Source organism: Sitophilus oryzae, unplaced genomic scaffold (genome assembly GCF_002938485.1).
Source record: "Sitophilus oryzae breed Bouriz unplaced genomic scaffold, Soryzae_2.0 scaffold_1616_pilon_pilon, whole genome shotgun sequence".
NCBI classification, from domain to species: domain Eukaryota; kingdom Metazoa; phylum Arthropoda; class Insecta; order Coleoptera; family Curculionidae; genus Sitophilus; species Sitophilus oryzae.
Window position 1 is genome coordinate 190374 of NW_022146299.1, and position 15459 is coordinate 205832.

Consider the following 15459-nt stretch of genomic DNA (forward strand, 5'->3'; position numbering starts at 1 on the left):
CGTTGACGAAAACTATTTAATCAACGTGTTTAATTTATATCAATGATGACAAGTATGGATAATTTCGATTCCAAATATCTCGAGAACCCTTACCCGTAGCGATTTTTACCAAGAGACCTTTTTTACGTAAAAAACGTCGTAAATGTATCTTTTTTTACTCACTAGTTTTGTACAGGTACAGATGAAAAGTTATTACTCTATAAACCAGTTAAAAAATATGTAGGAGTGTTATTGATACCAAAATCAAATTTCTCGTGTCAAAAAACTCTCCCAGACACCAATTTTCATCCAAATATTGAAGTTACTTCAGAAATTATTATGCAAAAATCGAAATAAAAATCAAACTTCTACACCCTGTATCTCCGAAACTTAGCATTTTAGGAGGTACATTTATACGATTTTTTTTACTTATTTTTATCAGCAGAATATGATGCCGAAGTTTCCGGAATACAGTTTGGACCACCCTGTATATGAAGATATAGGTGTGAATATGTTAGTGGTAAGTAAAAATAAGTTCCTAGTTTTCTGTCTCGGTGTTTTATTTTTGACAGTAGTTGGCTTACAAGTAATAATAATAATTATATAAAATAATATTATATAAAATAAATAAAAAATAAAAAAATATATATAATTATTATATAAAATAAAAAATTATAATTTTAATTAATAATAATGTGTAAGGTTATTAATTATTATCTATATATTTTTTACAGATTATTGCTAAGAAGGTGATTTCTAGCAGTTCTAGGAGCAACCTAAAGGAGGGTAAAAATTTAAAAAAGGCCCAAAGGATTTGTAAGGCGCTGGAGTCAAAACGTGTTCACTTCCAGAGGGATTAGCTAACGCCATCAAAAGGATCAATAGGGTTTGGCAGAATTGTGTCTTGTTAGTTGCCATAATAGGGTAAAATGGTATGTACATTTCAAAAAGGAAAACACACAATTCTTTCCTATCCTTAATAACTAAAATAAGATTAAAATTTTAAAATATATTTACTCTGGGTATATTGTTTTATATAATAATATGTATTTCTTTTACCCATTTTTTGACGGTGTTAAATTCATTATTCATTACTCACACATTTTTTTGTTTACAGATACCTATATACGCTCACCTTCGGTAGCAGTTCTCCACCAGCCACCCGCAGTCCGCAATCCGCAGTCACTGGGATACCAGACGGAGCAGAGTTTGATTTATTTTATATTATTATACACTTATATTTTATAATAAACCGTTTTATATAATACCAAATTCGAAGCTTTAATTGGACCGACTTATATTTTTTGAAAAAATTCTAAATATTTTGAAAAAACTTTCCTTATTTAGGTCTCCAAATTGAATTGCAATATCATTTAATTGGTGGTAAAAGGGCTGAATTGGCGAAATTTTTTTTTTTTAATTTCGACCACCTTAAGTTTCTTCAGTAAACTCAAAATATTCTAAAAAATGTTCCCTAGACTCTCTAAATTAAAATACAAAATCATTTTATTGTGGTGTTCTGGGTAATTATACCGTATGATCGAATAAAAACGGCGTCAGCGATGGCTATGAAATGAACTTCGATGACATTTCCCATATATATTTACATATAAAATGATAGCGATCTTCATTTCATAGCCATCGCTGACGCCGTTTTTATTCGATCATACGGTATAAATAAAATACTTAAATTGGAATAAATACATAGTTAGCCTTTAATTTGACACTAGGGATTATTATTATTATTGCCAGGAATTCTCAGCTGTCATTTATATAAGTATATCATAGGCAATCAATAATACACACTATCATGACATCATAATATCTTTTATTTTGAAAGCTCTAACATTTACATAGTATATAAATATTTAAATTTTGATGTTTGTTTCCTACTTCTCCTTACTCCTTCGTGACATTCTGCCTTGTTTCCTTCTCCTTACTACCTGTAACAATGGTGGTTTGAAAAAATTATTTATTATGGAAATAAGACGTCTTTTATATTATTAAAAAGAAACAAAATGGCAATTTTGAATTGGAACGATGGCTTTGAAACTCGCCGATCAATAGAATATTTTCTTATCTATACTAATATATAAAATCCTTAATTGACTCACTCACTCATTCACTGACTCATTACAATATTTTCCCCTGATTTAAAAATTTAAAAGGCAGTTAGGTTTTCGGAAAAAGGCGTTTATTTTATTTTGTTAATTTACATATTTTAAGGTTTAAAAAAAATATATACAGAGTGTTTCAGAAAATAGGTTTACAAATCAGTTACGATCCTGCTTAAACTTATTGACGAAAAGCTGCACTTTGGCATACATGCTGATTGTAAGATATAGAAGTGCGATAAAAAGGGATGTTTCAAACTCAAATTCCAAGGGAGTGAAGGCGCCGCTTAAACATTACAATACCTTTTTGTTTAAAAAATATTTAGTTTTTCGGAAAAAACGCATGAAACGTATATTTGGTTTTATTTTTTATTATATTTTAAGAGTTTTTAAAAATCTATACATGGTATTACAAAAATCGGGTCTAATTTAAACAAAAATTTCCCAATTAAATAAGTCGATTTAAGTACCCCCCCCCCTATATCTCTTCTGCTATCGCCACACGCGAATGAAGTCGCGGGCGCGCGCTAGTGGTGTATAAACTAAAAAGTAATATTGTTTAAGGGGTCGAGATAACTTATGAGATATAAAAATGTTTTTCTTTTGAGATAGGGGGTGTTTTAAATTTCCAAAAAATATCATTTTAATTAATATCTATGATAGGTACTGCTCTAGATATTTTAGTGAAATTTGGTACGTTTTGTTGTATTCATCAAGACATTTTGATGTATAGCATGTTTTTTTTTATTTCGACCAGTGGCGTTCGTTCGTAAAAATCTTGAACACCCTGCAACGTTCATATGAAATTTTATTTCTTAAAATGTATCCAAGATTAACATCCTTAAATATTAGCATAATATTAATAAACATCCTGTATGTACACATTTCATCTTTTTTCGCAAATTCATTTCGCTTTTTCCGCAAAAGAAAGTATAGCGCAAAAAAATGCCATCCCAAAGAACTAATAATAATTAATGATGTTATATAACGGAATTTGTTACTTACTGTAGTCCTTCTTCTCTTTCTTTTTCGAACTCTATTTATTCCTTCGCGTTGCTCTAAAAAACACGTTATTTATGTTAAATTTTACTACAAGTATTAAAGGCTAAGTTTTACAATACAGGGTGCGTGAAAATTTTGTTAACATATGGAAAACTTTTTTATTATTGATTTCTCAGAAAATTTTATTCTTGATAAAAGTTGGTACATAAAAATAAATTAACACAGACCATGTTAAATTTGGGGTATCATATACATGGCGCACAAATATTACAAAACTATGCAGTCGTAAAATAAGAAATTAAAAGAAAAATTAAAAGGATCAAATAGGGAAATAGAAAGCCTTATTAAACTCATAAAATCTGTAGTTTCTGAGGAAATTTAGATTGAAAAACCAAAATATCCAGTTTTATCTGGCTTTTCCACTGTTTAATGCTTAATTTCTCAGAAACTAAAGCTCTTATGGAAAAAGTTTATTATGGTTTTCTGTTAATTTTTTTGAGGTTTTTAATTTGCCCTTCTCGAAATTGCTGATTTTCAATTTTTTTTATTTTATGACTGCACATACATATGTTTGGTTTGGTTTGTTGTTTTTATAACCAAAATTTAATATGGTCCATAAGTTTTCCATATGTTAACAAAATTTTCACACATTCTGTATAGGTATAATACCCCGTAAAATTCTACAAATAGAATTATTTTAGAAATAAGTAAAAACTCAATAATCTGTTTTTAGATAAGGAAACAATAACATAAGTAAATGTCATACATAATCTAATAATAGGTAGTAATAATTAGTAAATAATAGGTAATATAATAATAGGTAAATTATTACTTACCATTTTGTTACCTAAGCTGAATTTAATGTAGGTAATAAAAAAATAAAAACAGAAGTCAAAATGTAAACATCTTAAGTCAGCAGGCCTGCAAGTCGAGTATAACGATGTTATGGTTCCCGGAATGGTGAATTAGCTAACGGCAGCAAAACGGCTGGCGAGGCGCGGAGAGCTAATAACATCCGGATTACACTTTGTTCTAGATTCTAGATTGTCGAGTTGTTTATATGCGTTAACTTATTATTACTCTGTAATTTTAAATCTATCAATATATTCATTATTATTTTAATTTTAGACTTTTATTTTCTAAGTTGATAACAAGAAGTAAGTTATTTAGTCCTCCTAAGAAACTTCAGTGGCGTATGGTGGAAAAGCTAAGTCAAGTCACAGACTAACCTAAATTAGTTTATGGTCAAGTTTAATTGTTGATGTGCATAATGAAAGCATAAAATAATATTACACACAATACGACTCACTCCTCCCAACAATAGAGAAATAAAAAATGCTGACGTGTGATTCCACAAATTTATCCATAATTTAACGTTTATCTGAGTTACTAAAAAAATAAATTTAATCATTAAACAAAATATATAATTGCCGCTTTGTCCCGATATTCTGCTACAATACGGTGACTATTACCCATGATTTAATATGGAAAAGTGTTTAATTTTCAGATTTTTAATAAAAGAATACTTATTATTGTTGATGCGGAACTTTTATTGCGTTTTTCATTAAGGTATTATATATTTAATTACATACTTTTTAAAACTCTTCTTATTTTCTCCCGCATCGCATTTCTAAGAATAGTACAGGGGCGCATATACGGGAGGCAAAGCTGTAAGGGGGATAATCATGACAGAAAACTTAAGTATTTTTCTGATTTAAATAATTTTAATGACTTAAGTCATTTGATTTTAAGTCATATTTCGAAAGCTGATTTAAGGCTTAAAGTCATTTTCAAAATGATTTGTGTCTTTGTTTTATATTTTGTAGTCATATTTTTAATGTAAATGATTGAAAAAAACGGCGTCCAGTTGGCTGGGAAATAAAGATTGATGACATTTTCCATTAAATTTTTATATAAAATGACAGCGATCTGCATTTCATAGCCATCGCTGACGTCGTTTTTTACTATACGGTATTATTTTACACAAATGAATATTACTGTTTATGCTATCAAAAATAACGCCAGTAATGCGACTACAAACTATACCCGATTTTGGCGCATTTCCCATTCCATTCTATACCGTGTTAAAGACATCTTTACTGCTGAACTAAGCTTGTGGGCGGGGCTTAGAGACCTTATGTTCTCTACATGGTATATTATGGAAATACGCGTCCCGGTCTAGCATCCCATTGTATATTAAATAGTAATCATGAATTAATGAAAATGAATTAATGAAAACTCAATTAAGTTATTACACAGAGAAACAGAAGGCAGGCGCTTAAATTACCTTGAACAGTTACCAACATTAAAATCAGCTAAAAACGACCAACAAGGATTTCTAAACACATTTTTTATTACCCCTATTGTAAACTCCTTAAACCTACAACCACCACCATTAAACTGTGACCATAGCAAATATATTTATCCATAACAATGTAGTCAGACGGTCAGTTTTAAAAAACTATTGAAACAGGCCTAACAAGCCGAAACATATGTACATAATATTATGTAGGGATAAAGTTACTCTTATTAAATTTTGATACATCTAAAAGCGTGTTTTATTAAAACACTAATATGTTTGTAGTAAATCTATTTTTTTGTAGTACTAACAATAAGTAAGCAATTGAGCGCAATCTAATAAAGAGAAAAGTTATTGTATCATAATGACTAAAGAAATTCGAAATTGTTTGTAGTTTTATATAGCGGCAGAAAAACTCAATGAAAGTGTGTTGGAATTAATTATTTAAGTAAAATTTGGAAATTAACATAGTTTGACATGTCTTTAGTTGTATACGTATGACCTACAAACGATGCAACGTTTGCTGCAGTTATTTTATGTATTATTACTTGTTAGTATAATAAAGTTGTTCTATACTACTATTTTGATTTGAGTTATTGACTCGTTACATTATGAAATTTAAAATTATTTAGTTTGAGCTATCACGCATTAAGTTTAACTCTGTTAATTTCCAAATTTTACTATATTTCACTAAGGCTAATTCCAAGAAACTTTTATTGAGTTTTTGCTACTACATAAAACTACAAACGATTTTGAAGATCTTTAAACATTTGTTAATACAATATTTTTTCTCTGTACAGTGTGGCGCCTCTCATACACCGCGGAGGCTCCAAGGAGAACGACAGTTTGTATTGAAATTAAATTTTGTGAACATATGTAGGTTAATTCAGAGCACTTTTTAAAAATATAGAGAGTTCTACAGGGTGTCTCCAAAAAAAGGTACATTTCAAAGTTGTGTTTTTTTGTAATAGAACACCCTATATATTAATTGATTTATGGATTCTGGGAGAAAAATAAAGGTGAGTTTTATAAGAGAAGTATATTATTAAAATGTAAGGTTTTGACATATTTAACATTTTCTAGAAATAAAGAACAATTTTTAAATTACGATAAAAGCTACCTAAATTGGAATTTACCCGGTATAGTCTAATACGTCGTTAAATTAACTATTGTACTTTAAATAAAATTAAAAATTGATCCAAAATATTGTACAGGGTGAGACAAAATTAATATTGAACATTGGTCGCCATTAAAAGCATGTTACTCTTTTATTTTAAATGGAACACCCAGTACATTATTCCGATATTCAATGGAGAATTCATGTCTCTTCAAAATACTATTAAAGTTGCCTACCACTCATACAAAGATTTTCTTTGATATTTTCATTTACATGATTTGATCTGAGTAGATCTTTATTATTGGATAAAATCTAGGTGGCTGTGAATATGTCTGACGTTACTTCAACATAGCTGTCAAATTGGTTCAACTTTAACACCTAGTTATCATTTTGTGTCAGTTAAAACAAAAAAAATTTTCAGAAATTTGCCAAAAATTGAAACTTATCCTGCATCAGAGATAACTGATATGATTTTATTAGTTGGTGAATGCAGTGTGCATTCACCAATTAATAGAATACTTAAATGCTCCTGTTTTTATTCGGGGATATGTTAAAGACAGTGTTTACAAAACTCGACCAACTATTGTCGACAACAAGAGAGAGAAATTATTGTAGCTGCTTTTCGAACTGAACTGCTGAACTGCTTGAACTGCTGAACTCCACATATGCCTTTTAAACAATCATTTTATGCAATTAAAAGGAAAGGAAGCATTTTGAGCATTTGATTTCATGTAGCTAATTTTTGTCACATAAATTATAGGTTTATGTCTAGTTTTAATTCTGTAATAATTAAAATATGTTTTAAACGTGTATCTTTTTATTACCTTTGAGTATTTTACTCTATAAAATATTTTCTATAAAAACCAAAACAAAAGGTATATCACAACCAAATTACAGCCATCTAGATTTTTGCAAATAATAATAAAAATATCTAGGAAAATCTTTGTCTGAGGGGTAGGCAACCTTAATAATATTTTAAGATATATAATGTCCCCATTGAACACCGGAAAAATATACTATACTGGGTGTTCTTTATAAAACATAGGAGTAACTTGCTTTTAAAAGTAACTAATGTTCCATATTAATTTTGTCTCACCCTGTATAACGTTTCAGGTCAAATTTCAATTTGGTTTAATATACAATGGTTACTGTAATGAAATATCAGGCTATACAAGATCAACTAAAATTTAGGTAGCTATTATTATGAAATTTAAAATTTACTCTTCATTTTCACAAAATGTGAAATATGTCAAAATCTTTAGATTTTATGTAAATGCTTCTTTAATAAAATTCACCTTTATTTTTTTCCTAGAATCCGAAAATAAATTAATATATAGGGTGTTCCATTAGAAAAAACACAACTTTGATGTGTAACTTTTTTTTGAGACACCCTGTATAATTCTATATATTTTTATAAAATGCTTTCAGTAAACCTACATACGCTGCCAAAATTTCATTTCCATATAAACTACCGCTCTCCTTGGAGCGTCCGCGGCGTATGAGGCGCCACCCTGTATTACATTGCGCTCAATTGTTTACTTTTCCTGGCTAATTGTTATTACTACAAAAAAATTGAATTTACTAAAATCAATTGCATCGTTTGTAGTTGATAATAACCCAAGAATTGAAAAGTTTACTTTAAAGCCGGTTCCAACGTGACGGAGCTACATTTGGGAGCCACATGTTTTGGCCCAACAGGACAATTGGACTGATTTTATGGCAATAAATATGAAAAAAAAACAAATTTTGGAAATTTGAAAGGGTCCAAAAAAGCACAAGAAGAGTAAACTGATTTTATGACAATAACAATAAAAAACCTAATTTAGGAATTTTGAAAGGGCCCAAAAAAGCGTAAGAGTTTAGTTGTCCGCTAGTGGTTAGTTTGTTAACTGGTGTGTCTTAGTTAATATTTTCCCTTCGTTGTTTGGGTGCAATTTTGTTCCTGTTACTTTGTGGTGACAATTAAAATGGAAGATCAAAAAAAAAGGGTGTTATTTCTCATGAAGGATTTGTTTATTATTCGCGGATCACAAAAGGCAATGTAAGGTTAGTAATAAATCCATTATTTATAATCCTACAACTACTTACTTACCTATCACCATTTTAATTGCCTCAAAACATATATTTTTTTAATTTTTGTTTTGTTGGAAAATTTAATTTCTTTAAAAAAGTTTGACACCCTGTATATCTTTACCTTTTTAATTGGGTCTTACACCTCAATGTAGTTGACTTGGGCGGTTTAATTGCAAACCTAAAGTATCTACTAGGATGTATTTCAGGAAAATATTTGTGGCGTCAAGCTGCAAAACCGGCCTTATCCATTTTTAAAAAAATTGCCTAATGACATATATTAATAGTGGACCTAGAAATCTACATAACCATAGTTCCAAACTGCAGCAAAAATCACCTATTCCTATATAAAATTCACTACAAATTACGTTACTGCAGGAAAATCCGTCTTATCCACTTATACCTTATGATCGAATAAAAACGGCGTCAGCGATGGCTATGAAATGAAGATCGCTGTCATCTTATATGTAAAATTATATGGAAAATGTCATCGATCGTCATTTCATAGCCATCGCTGACGCCGTTTTTATTCGATCATACGGTATTTTTTTATGTTTTTTTCTCTTGAAAAATTAAATATTAATTTTTATTCCTAGAAACACGAGATACAAAACAATGATTCCACTTAATGGACAAGTTTTTTTGTAAAATATCGTTTCAAGCATTTGCTAAAACAGTTTTTGCATATTATCTCGAAACAACGTTTTTGAAATAAGGCGGGTTTTGCAACTTGACGCCTCATTCTAACTTCTATAGGGTGGCACAAAAAAGTGTGAGTGTATATCGGGATGATTTTTTTATATGGAACACCCTGCATATTTATTCCTTTTTAGGCTTAATTTCACATCACTTTACATAATTTTAAGATATGAGTTAATATATTTCAATATATCCAGTGATATTAATAAATGGAGACATAATAACACATATAATAACAGCATTTGATCAATATGTGTGTCTTATCTTATACTTATTAATAATTGTAAGACATCAAAAACTTGAAATATGGAACTCTCGAACAGACCAGGGTGATTCATGGCCATGGCACGTTACATGTTTATAGAACACCTTTGATAGAGACTTTTTTGAAAATTTGAATTCTTGCATAAAGGCACCTGCTCCACCTGTCTAAATTATTTTCAGCGTTACTTTTGTTGCCGCTTCATACTAAAAGTGGTAGTATATATCGTTGTTATTTTAAATGAAACACACAGTATATTATTATATTTTTCGAAACTACTTCCATATATCAAAATTTTTCTATTATACATTGAGTCCCAGAAATAAGTCAAGTATTTTAACTGGTATAGTATAGTTTAACCCTAGAAACACACCTATTTCGTTTTTTTTTCGTGAAAATTATTTTTTAAAAATTCGATATGTTTCATGTTCATGTTTCAATTCATAATTTCTTAATAATTTGGCAACATAGGTATTAGATTAAATTTACAAGAAAGAAAATCCAGAAAAGATCCAGTGGTTCTCAAAATACATATTAGCAAAAAATCATTTATTTTTTTTGGAAATTTTCAAAGTAAAATAACTCCGTTATTTTGGACTAATTTGAAAAACGATACAGAGAAAATATGTTTCTTTTATCGAGATCTACCACCACTTAAACTTAAAATACTTGCACTTATTTCTGGGACACCCTGTATTAACCTATACGAATCACAATAATAGTTTTCGAGATAAAAAATAAAACATGTGTAAAACTGAGAAAAACATGATTTTGAATAAGCATTGGTTAAATCATAAATTCGGCTAATGAAAGCTAAAATTTGGTTTATAACTGATTGGATATCAAACAGGGAGATAAGAAGAAATAATTATATCTGATTGATATAAAATTGTTCAAATTATTGATATTTTAAATTCAAGCCTATGTATATTATTTAAAAAATCGAAACCCAAATAATTAAAATTTCTTTAAATAATTTAATTTCAAAGATATATGTATCTTGTTCCTATAGCTAAATCTTCTAGTTTCTTCAGTAAAGCCATTTAAAAGATAATAATTCTATTATAATTGCTTCGTTTAAAGAAAATCATTACCATGACAAATATTCAAACTTTATAAGTATCAATTAGAGTTTACGTGCTAAATTTCTAAAATTGTCATGGTAACGAAATTCTTGACATGAAACTATAATAATAGAATTATTAATTTTGAAATAGCTCTACTTAAGAAACTGGAAGGTTTAGGTATAGGGAACATGATATATCGTTGAAAAACAATTTTATTAGTCTTTTAATTTTTTAAATAATATACATAGGGTTCAGTTTAAAATAGCAAAGATTTGAGCAATTTTATAAACGGAAACGGAAATAAATAATATTGTTACGGATTCCGTGGGTCCACTATTTAAACTCACGATAAAATACTTAACGAATTTATTTGTTTCACTCTGTACACACAACTTATACTATTTACAACACAACTTATGCAACTACTATTACTCTAACGGTATTTCGCGGTATTATCAAACTTCAGACTATCTTCAGACTTCAAACTTTAAACTTCAAAACTTGTCCAACTGTCAAAGCGCGGGCCTTATATACCCCCTGGCGGTTGTTTCTAGATTTTTCTAAAGAATTCTATAATTTTCTTTACTTTCTGGCGAATGCGCCAGGATTTTTAGCAGTATGCAGTTATGCAACCAGTAATACACCTTGACAATATTTTTGCTATCGACTCCGTTAACTTATAACCCAAACTTTAACTTTAAAAATGTTTAATTCATCATTTTGCCAATCCTTATTCATGATCATGTTTTTGTTAATTTTACACATATTTTATTTTTTATCTCAAAAACTATTAGAGATAGGTATAGGCAGGGGCGGATACAGGAATTTATTTTATGAGGGGGGCTCAAATAAAAAGTAATGTAGAATAAATATGCTTTTTAGGGCGCAATTTTTAACCCAAAAGTCTAATATTTAACACTATTTATAGATTTCAGGGGGGGGGCGCCCTGAGCCCCATTTCTGTATCCGCCACTGGATATAGGTTAGAAAAATAGAAAAATTATGAGATATGAAAGTAGTTTCCAAAACTGTTATAATATACTGGATGTCCCATTTAAAATAAGAAAGATGTATTGGATATATCTACATATCCAGAACGATTATTATACAAAAGAAAATATAAACATTAAAACACGCGTTGCCTGCGTGCGTCAGGAATAAAACACAAGGAGCGCATTGTCATCAAAATATATATCGAACTGAAAAATTCGAGCTCTGCGTATTTTGTATTAGTTGCGTTTAGTCTTTAAGTCTTTAGTCGTGTCAAAGTTTTTGGTCGTGTATACGCACTGTAGCTGTTACTTTATTTTATAAAATAAAGAAAGCTCCACATGATTTTAAACTATATTTGTGTATTTTAGTTAAAGCCCTCTTCCTGTAATTCCTATAGATGCTACCACTTTTCGAATGATGCTTCATATTAACACTCTAATATAATTAACACTGAAATAATGTTGAAAATATTTATAAAATGTGGAGCAGGTACTTTTATAACTACATACACATAACTACAATGTTGAATGTTCTTGTTCTTAGGTTATTGGCCAGATTCTTTTTTTTTCTGTAAAACAGCAGCATGGACACTAAACTCTAAAACCAAAGCTATCGGAAGCTACACGTGCATTGAGAAAGGCAAGAATCGGACTTAACGCCTTATTTATTTATACTCGTTACTGCTGAAAATATAAACCGAGAGGTCTGAATTTCTCATTGGAAGCGCTAAAGACTCATGAATATTTCTATGCAAAAATCAAAACGATTCTATATTTATTAACGAAATGATGCTAGATTGAAGATCGATTTTGTTAAATCGGCGCGTCGCGTCGTCATTTCATTACCTAATTAGGCTGGTCGCGACCACGCGCTAAGGCCTTTGTGCAATCCGGCCGCTCATTATTATTTTTTTTTCGTCTCAATTAAAAATAACCCCATTATTTAATTATTGTTATTATTTATTAATTAAATAATTAAATAATTATTTATTAAAAAACCAGTTCAAAAAAAAACAAACAAAATCTATGCTGCATTTTCGCCTTAAAATGAAGTAAGGAGTCGCCTTTTTTATTTTTCCAGAGACATTAGAAGTCCTACATTATAATACCTACATTTTTTTCTTTAGGTACCTAGTTTGTAAAAGTAATAGGGAATATGGCTGTAAGGCTTCAGCAAAATTGATAATAACGGAAGAGCAAACTGACATTGTAATGATAAACGCTCATCATAATCATGCGGCACCTGAGTCTTACATTGGGCAGCTGAATTTTAAAAAAGCGTTAAAAGAGGCTTGCTTAAGGGAAAGGGGTGAAATGAAAACCATTTATGAAAAAGTTGCAAAGAAGTAAGCATACGACGTTTTGTATTTGCAGTAGGTAACTTTACCAACTTTGCCATTCTAACTTTTTAGATTTATGACCGCTGCTTGGTATTTACCCTATAATACTGTAAGGTCTTCAATGTCGAAGTGGAGACGTTTAACAACTCCAAGTGTGCCTCACAATTTAGAACATCTTGGTGAAATTTTAAGTACTGGACAGTGGCCTAAATATACCCTTTATAATGGAGGGCCTTTTTTTTTCTGGCACTGTGTCGTCCATTAACGGAAATTCAGCGGTTATTTTTGGCAATCCCGAATTTATTAAGAAGTTTAAAAATGCGCAGTATGTTTTTATTGACGGCACTTTTAAATCAGTACCAAGCAGGCCTAACTTCTCACAAATTTTGACAATATTTGCGACATGTATGGATCACGTAAGTAAATAAACGTTAAACTATGTTAATAAGTTATGTTTTTTATTATTAATTTTAGGCATTTCCCTTACTTCATATTTTTATGGAAAATAGGACAAAACCATTATATGATGCTGTATTTAACTATGTTAAGGCCACTTTCATAAACTTTGTGAATGACAACGTTATGACGGACTATGAATCAGCTTTGGTTGATTCTTTCCTTGGCATTCATCCACAGACAACGGCACATGGCTGTTTTTTTCATTATTGCCAGGTACAGATTTTTGCCGTCATGGCCGTCACTAAGGTGACAGCAAATCGAACACTTTTTGTAAAAATTAATTTCTTCAGAAGTTGACAGGGAATGAGCAATTTAAACATAAAAGCCAGTTAGACGAAGTTTTATTTTAATTGAAGGTAACACAAATTTCAACATTGCCCGGAAAAGGGTTGTGACTGTATTTACTAGCCCTTATGTGAGAGGGTTCTCAAATTATTTTCCATACTAACACGCGCATAATTAAATTTTACAAAAAGATTTCCAAGCGTTGTTGGCTTAAGTACTGACACTGTATTTATTGTTAATATGTTACAGGCTGTGTTCCGTAAAGCCAAGGCGTTAGGTATAGTAACGCGTATTGAAAACGACAAAAATGGTCAGCTTTTATTACGAAAGTATTACGCTTTGCCGCTTTTACCTGCCGAAATGATTGCAGGCATATTACCAGCTTTAGAAGAGGTAACTATGAGATACATTTTATGTAAGAATACATGGAATATTGCAATAAAAATATCTATTTTTCACGATTTTTATAAAATAATAATTACAAGTAACGCAGCCTTGCGTTCAAGACGCCGCCGTATAAAAAAGTCTCTGTTTTTTTCTATAAACTTCTCTCATCCCTTAAGTTAAAATACATTTCAAAAGCTTGGGTTCCCAGGTCATAAATATAATCCCTTAAAGCCTAAAATAATAGCAATGAAAGGTTAACACGTGGTTAAGACTAAAGAGCGTGGCTGGTGACGCCGACGCGACGGTCTTATCCAATGAATCCTTGCCAAGTAAAATGCACCTTTGAGGGTGATTGCTCTTACATATTTATATTTTATACGACGGCGACGTACTTAACTGATTTATATTTTATATTTTGTAATTTTCTTTTGTAGGACGCCGGCTTAGCAAAAGTATTTGGGGACCTCCTTAAGTATGTAAAAAATTTCTGGATAGGTCGAATTACACCGGAACGCTTCAGTGTGTTTCAGCAGAGGCACAGAACAAACAATGTTATGGAGTCCTATCATCGGAGGCTCAATAGTAAAGTGGTTAGGCATCCAAATGTATGGGATTTAATAGGTGGGTATCTGCCGTGTCTTAAGTAGTGTCTGTATGTTGGAGGTGTTATAGATTAAATTAAGTATTTTACCTGTATACGTATACCCATTACTTGTCTTATTATTCGTTTTTATTTAAAATCTTAATTTTTTATTCTTTCAGATACACTTATCGATTTGCAAGAAACAGCAATTTTGGAGTTTGAGCAGTTGGAGAGAGGCAAAAAGGTATTTAGAGTTGCCTCAAAAAATACACTATTTCACTCTCTATTGAAACAAGCTTGGGACAAACTAGCAGATGGCCGTTTTACTACCGAGGATTTTATGCGACAAGCGGTTTATTTTACAGAAGGTCTGCATAGTAATCTTCATTTTTGGGACCGTAATACTGATGATACAACAAATTTTTCAAACTTCTCATCCATTGAAAGTTCCCCCCCTGTGCAAATCGTTACCCGACACGACCCACAACCGCTTATACCTCTATCATCTACATCCGCATCCTCTTCTCAAAACTTATTGTCTATTAAACCCCATTGTTCAAGCTGTTACCGGAAACAAACCACCACAACCCAGTAATGAACCTCCTACCCGACACGACCCACCATCGCTTATACCTCTATCATCTACATCTGCATCCACTTTTCAAAACTTATTGTCTATTAAAAACCCCCCCATTGTTCAAGCTGTTACCGGAAACAAACCAACACAACCCATTAATAAACCTCCTACACTACACGACCTACCACCGCTTATACCTCTACCATCTACATCGGCATCGTCTTTTC

The 15459-nt window shown here is 30.8% G+C and overlaps 1 protein-coding gene and 1 long non-coding RNA gene across 2 annotated transcripts; both read left to right on the plus strand.

Annotated features, from left to right (window-relative positions):
• Window positions 1-407: 407 nt before the first annotated feature.
• On the plus strand, window positions 408-1277 carry LOC115880145. Its single transcript, XR_004049818.1, has 3 exons — window positions 408-499; window positions 714-911; window positions 1097-1277. It is a non-coding gene; the product is annotated as an uncharacterized LOC115880145 (long non-coding RNA).
• Window positions 1278-13925: 12648 nt separating this feature from the next.
• On the plus strand, window positions 13926-15250 carry LOC115880139. The gene is made up of 3 exons (XM_030897267.1): window positions 13926-14078; window positions 14507-14693; window positions 14835-15250. Exons 1-3 carry the CDS (start codon window positions 13926-13928, stop codon window positions 15248-15250), a joined length of 756 nt encoding a protein of 251 aa, XP_030753127.1.
• The last annotated feature ends 209 nt before the right edge of the window (window positions 15251-15459 follow it).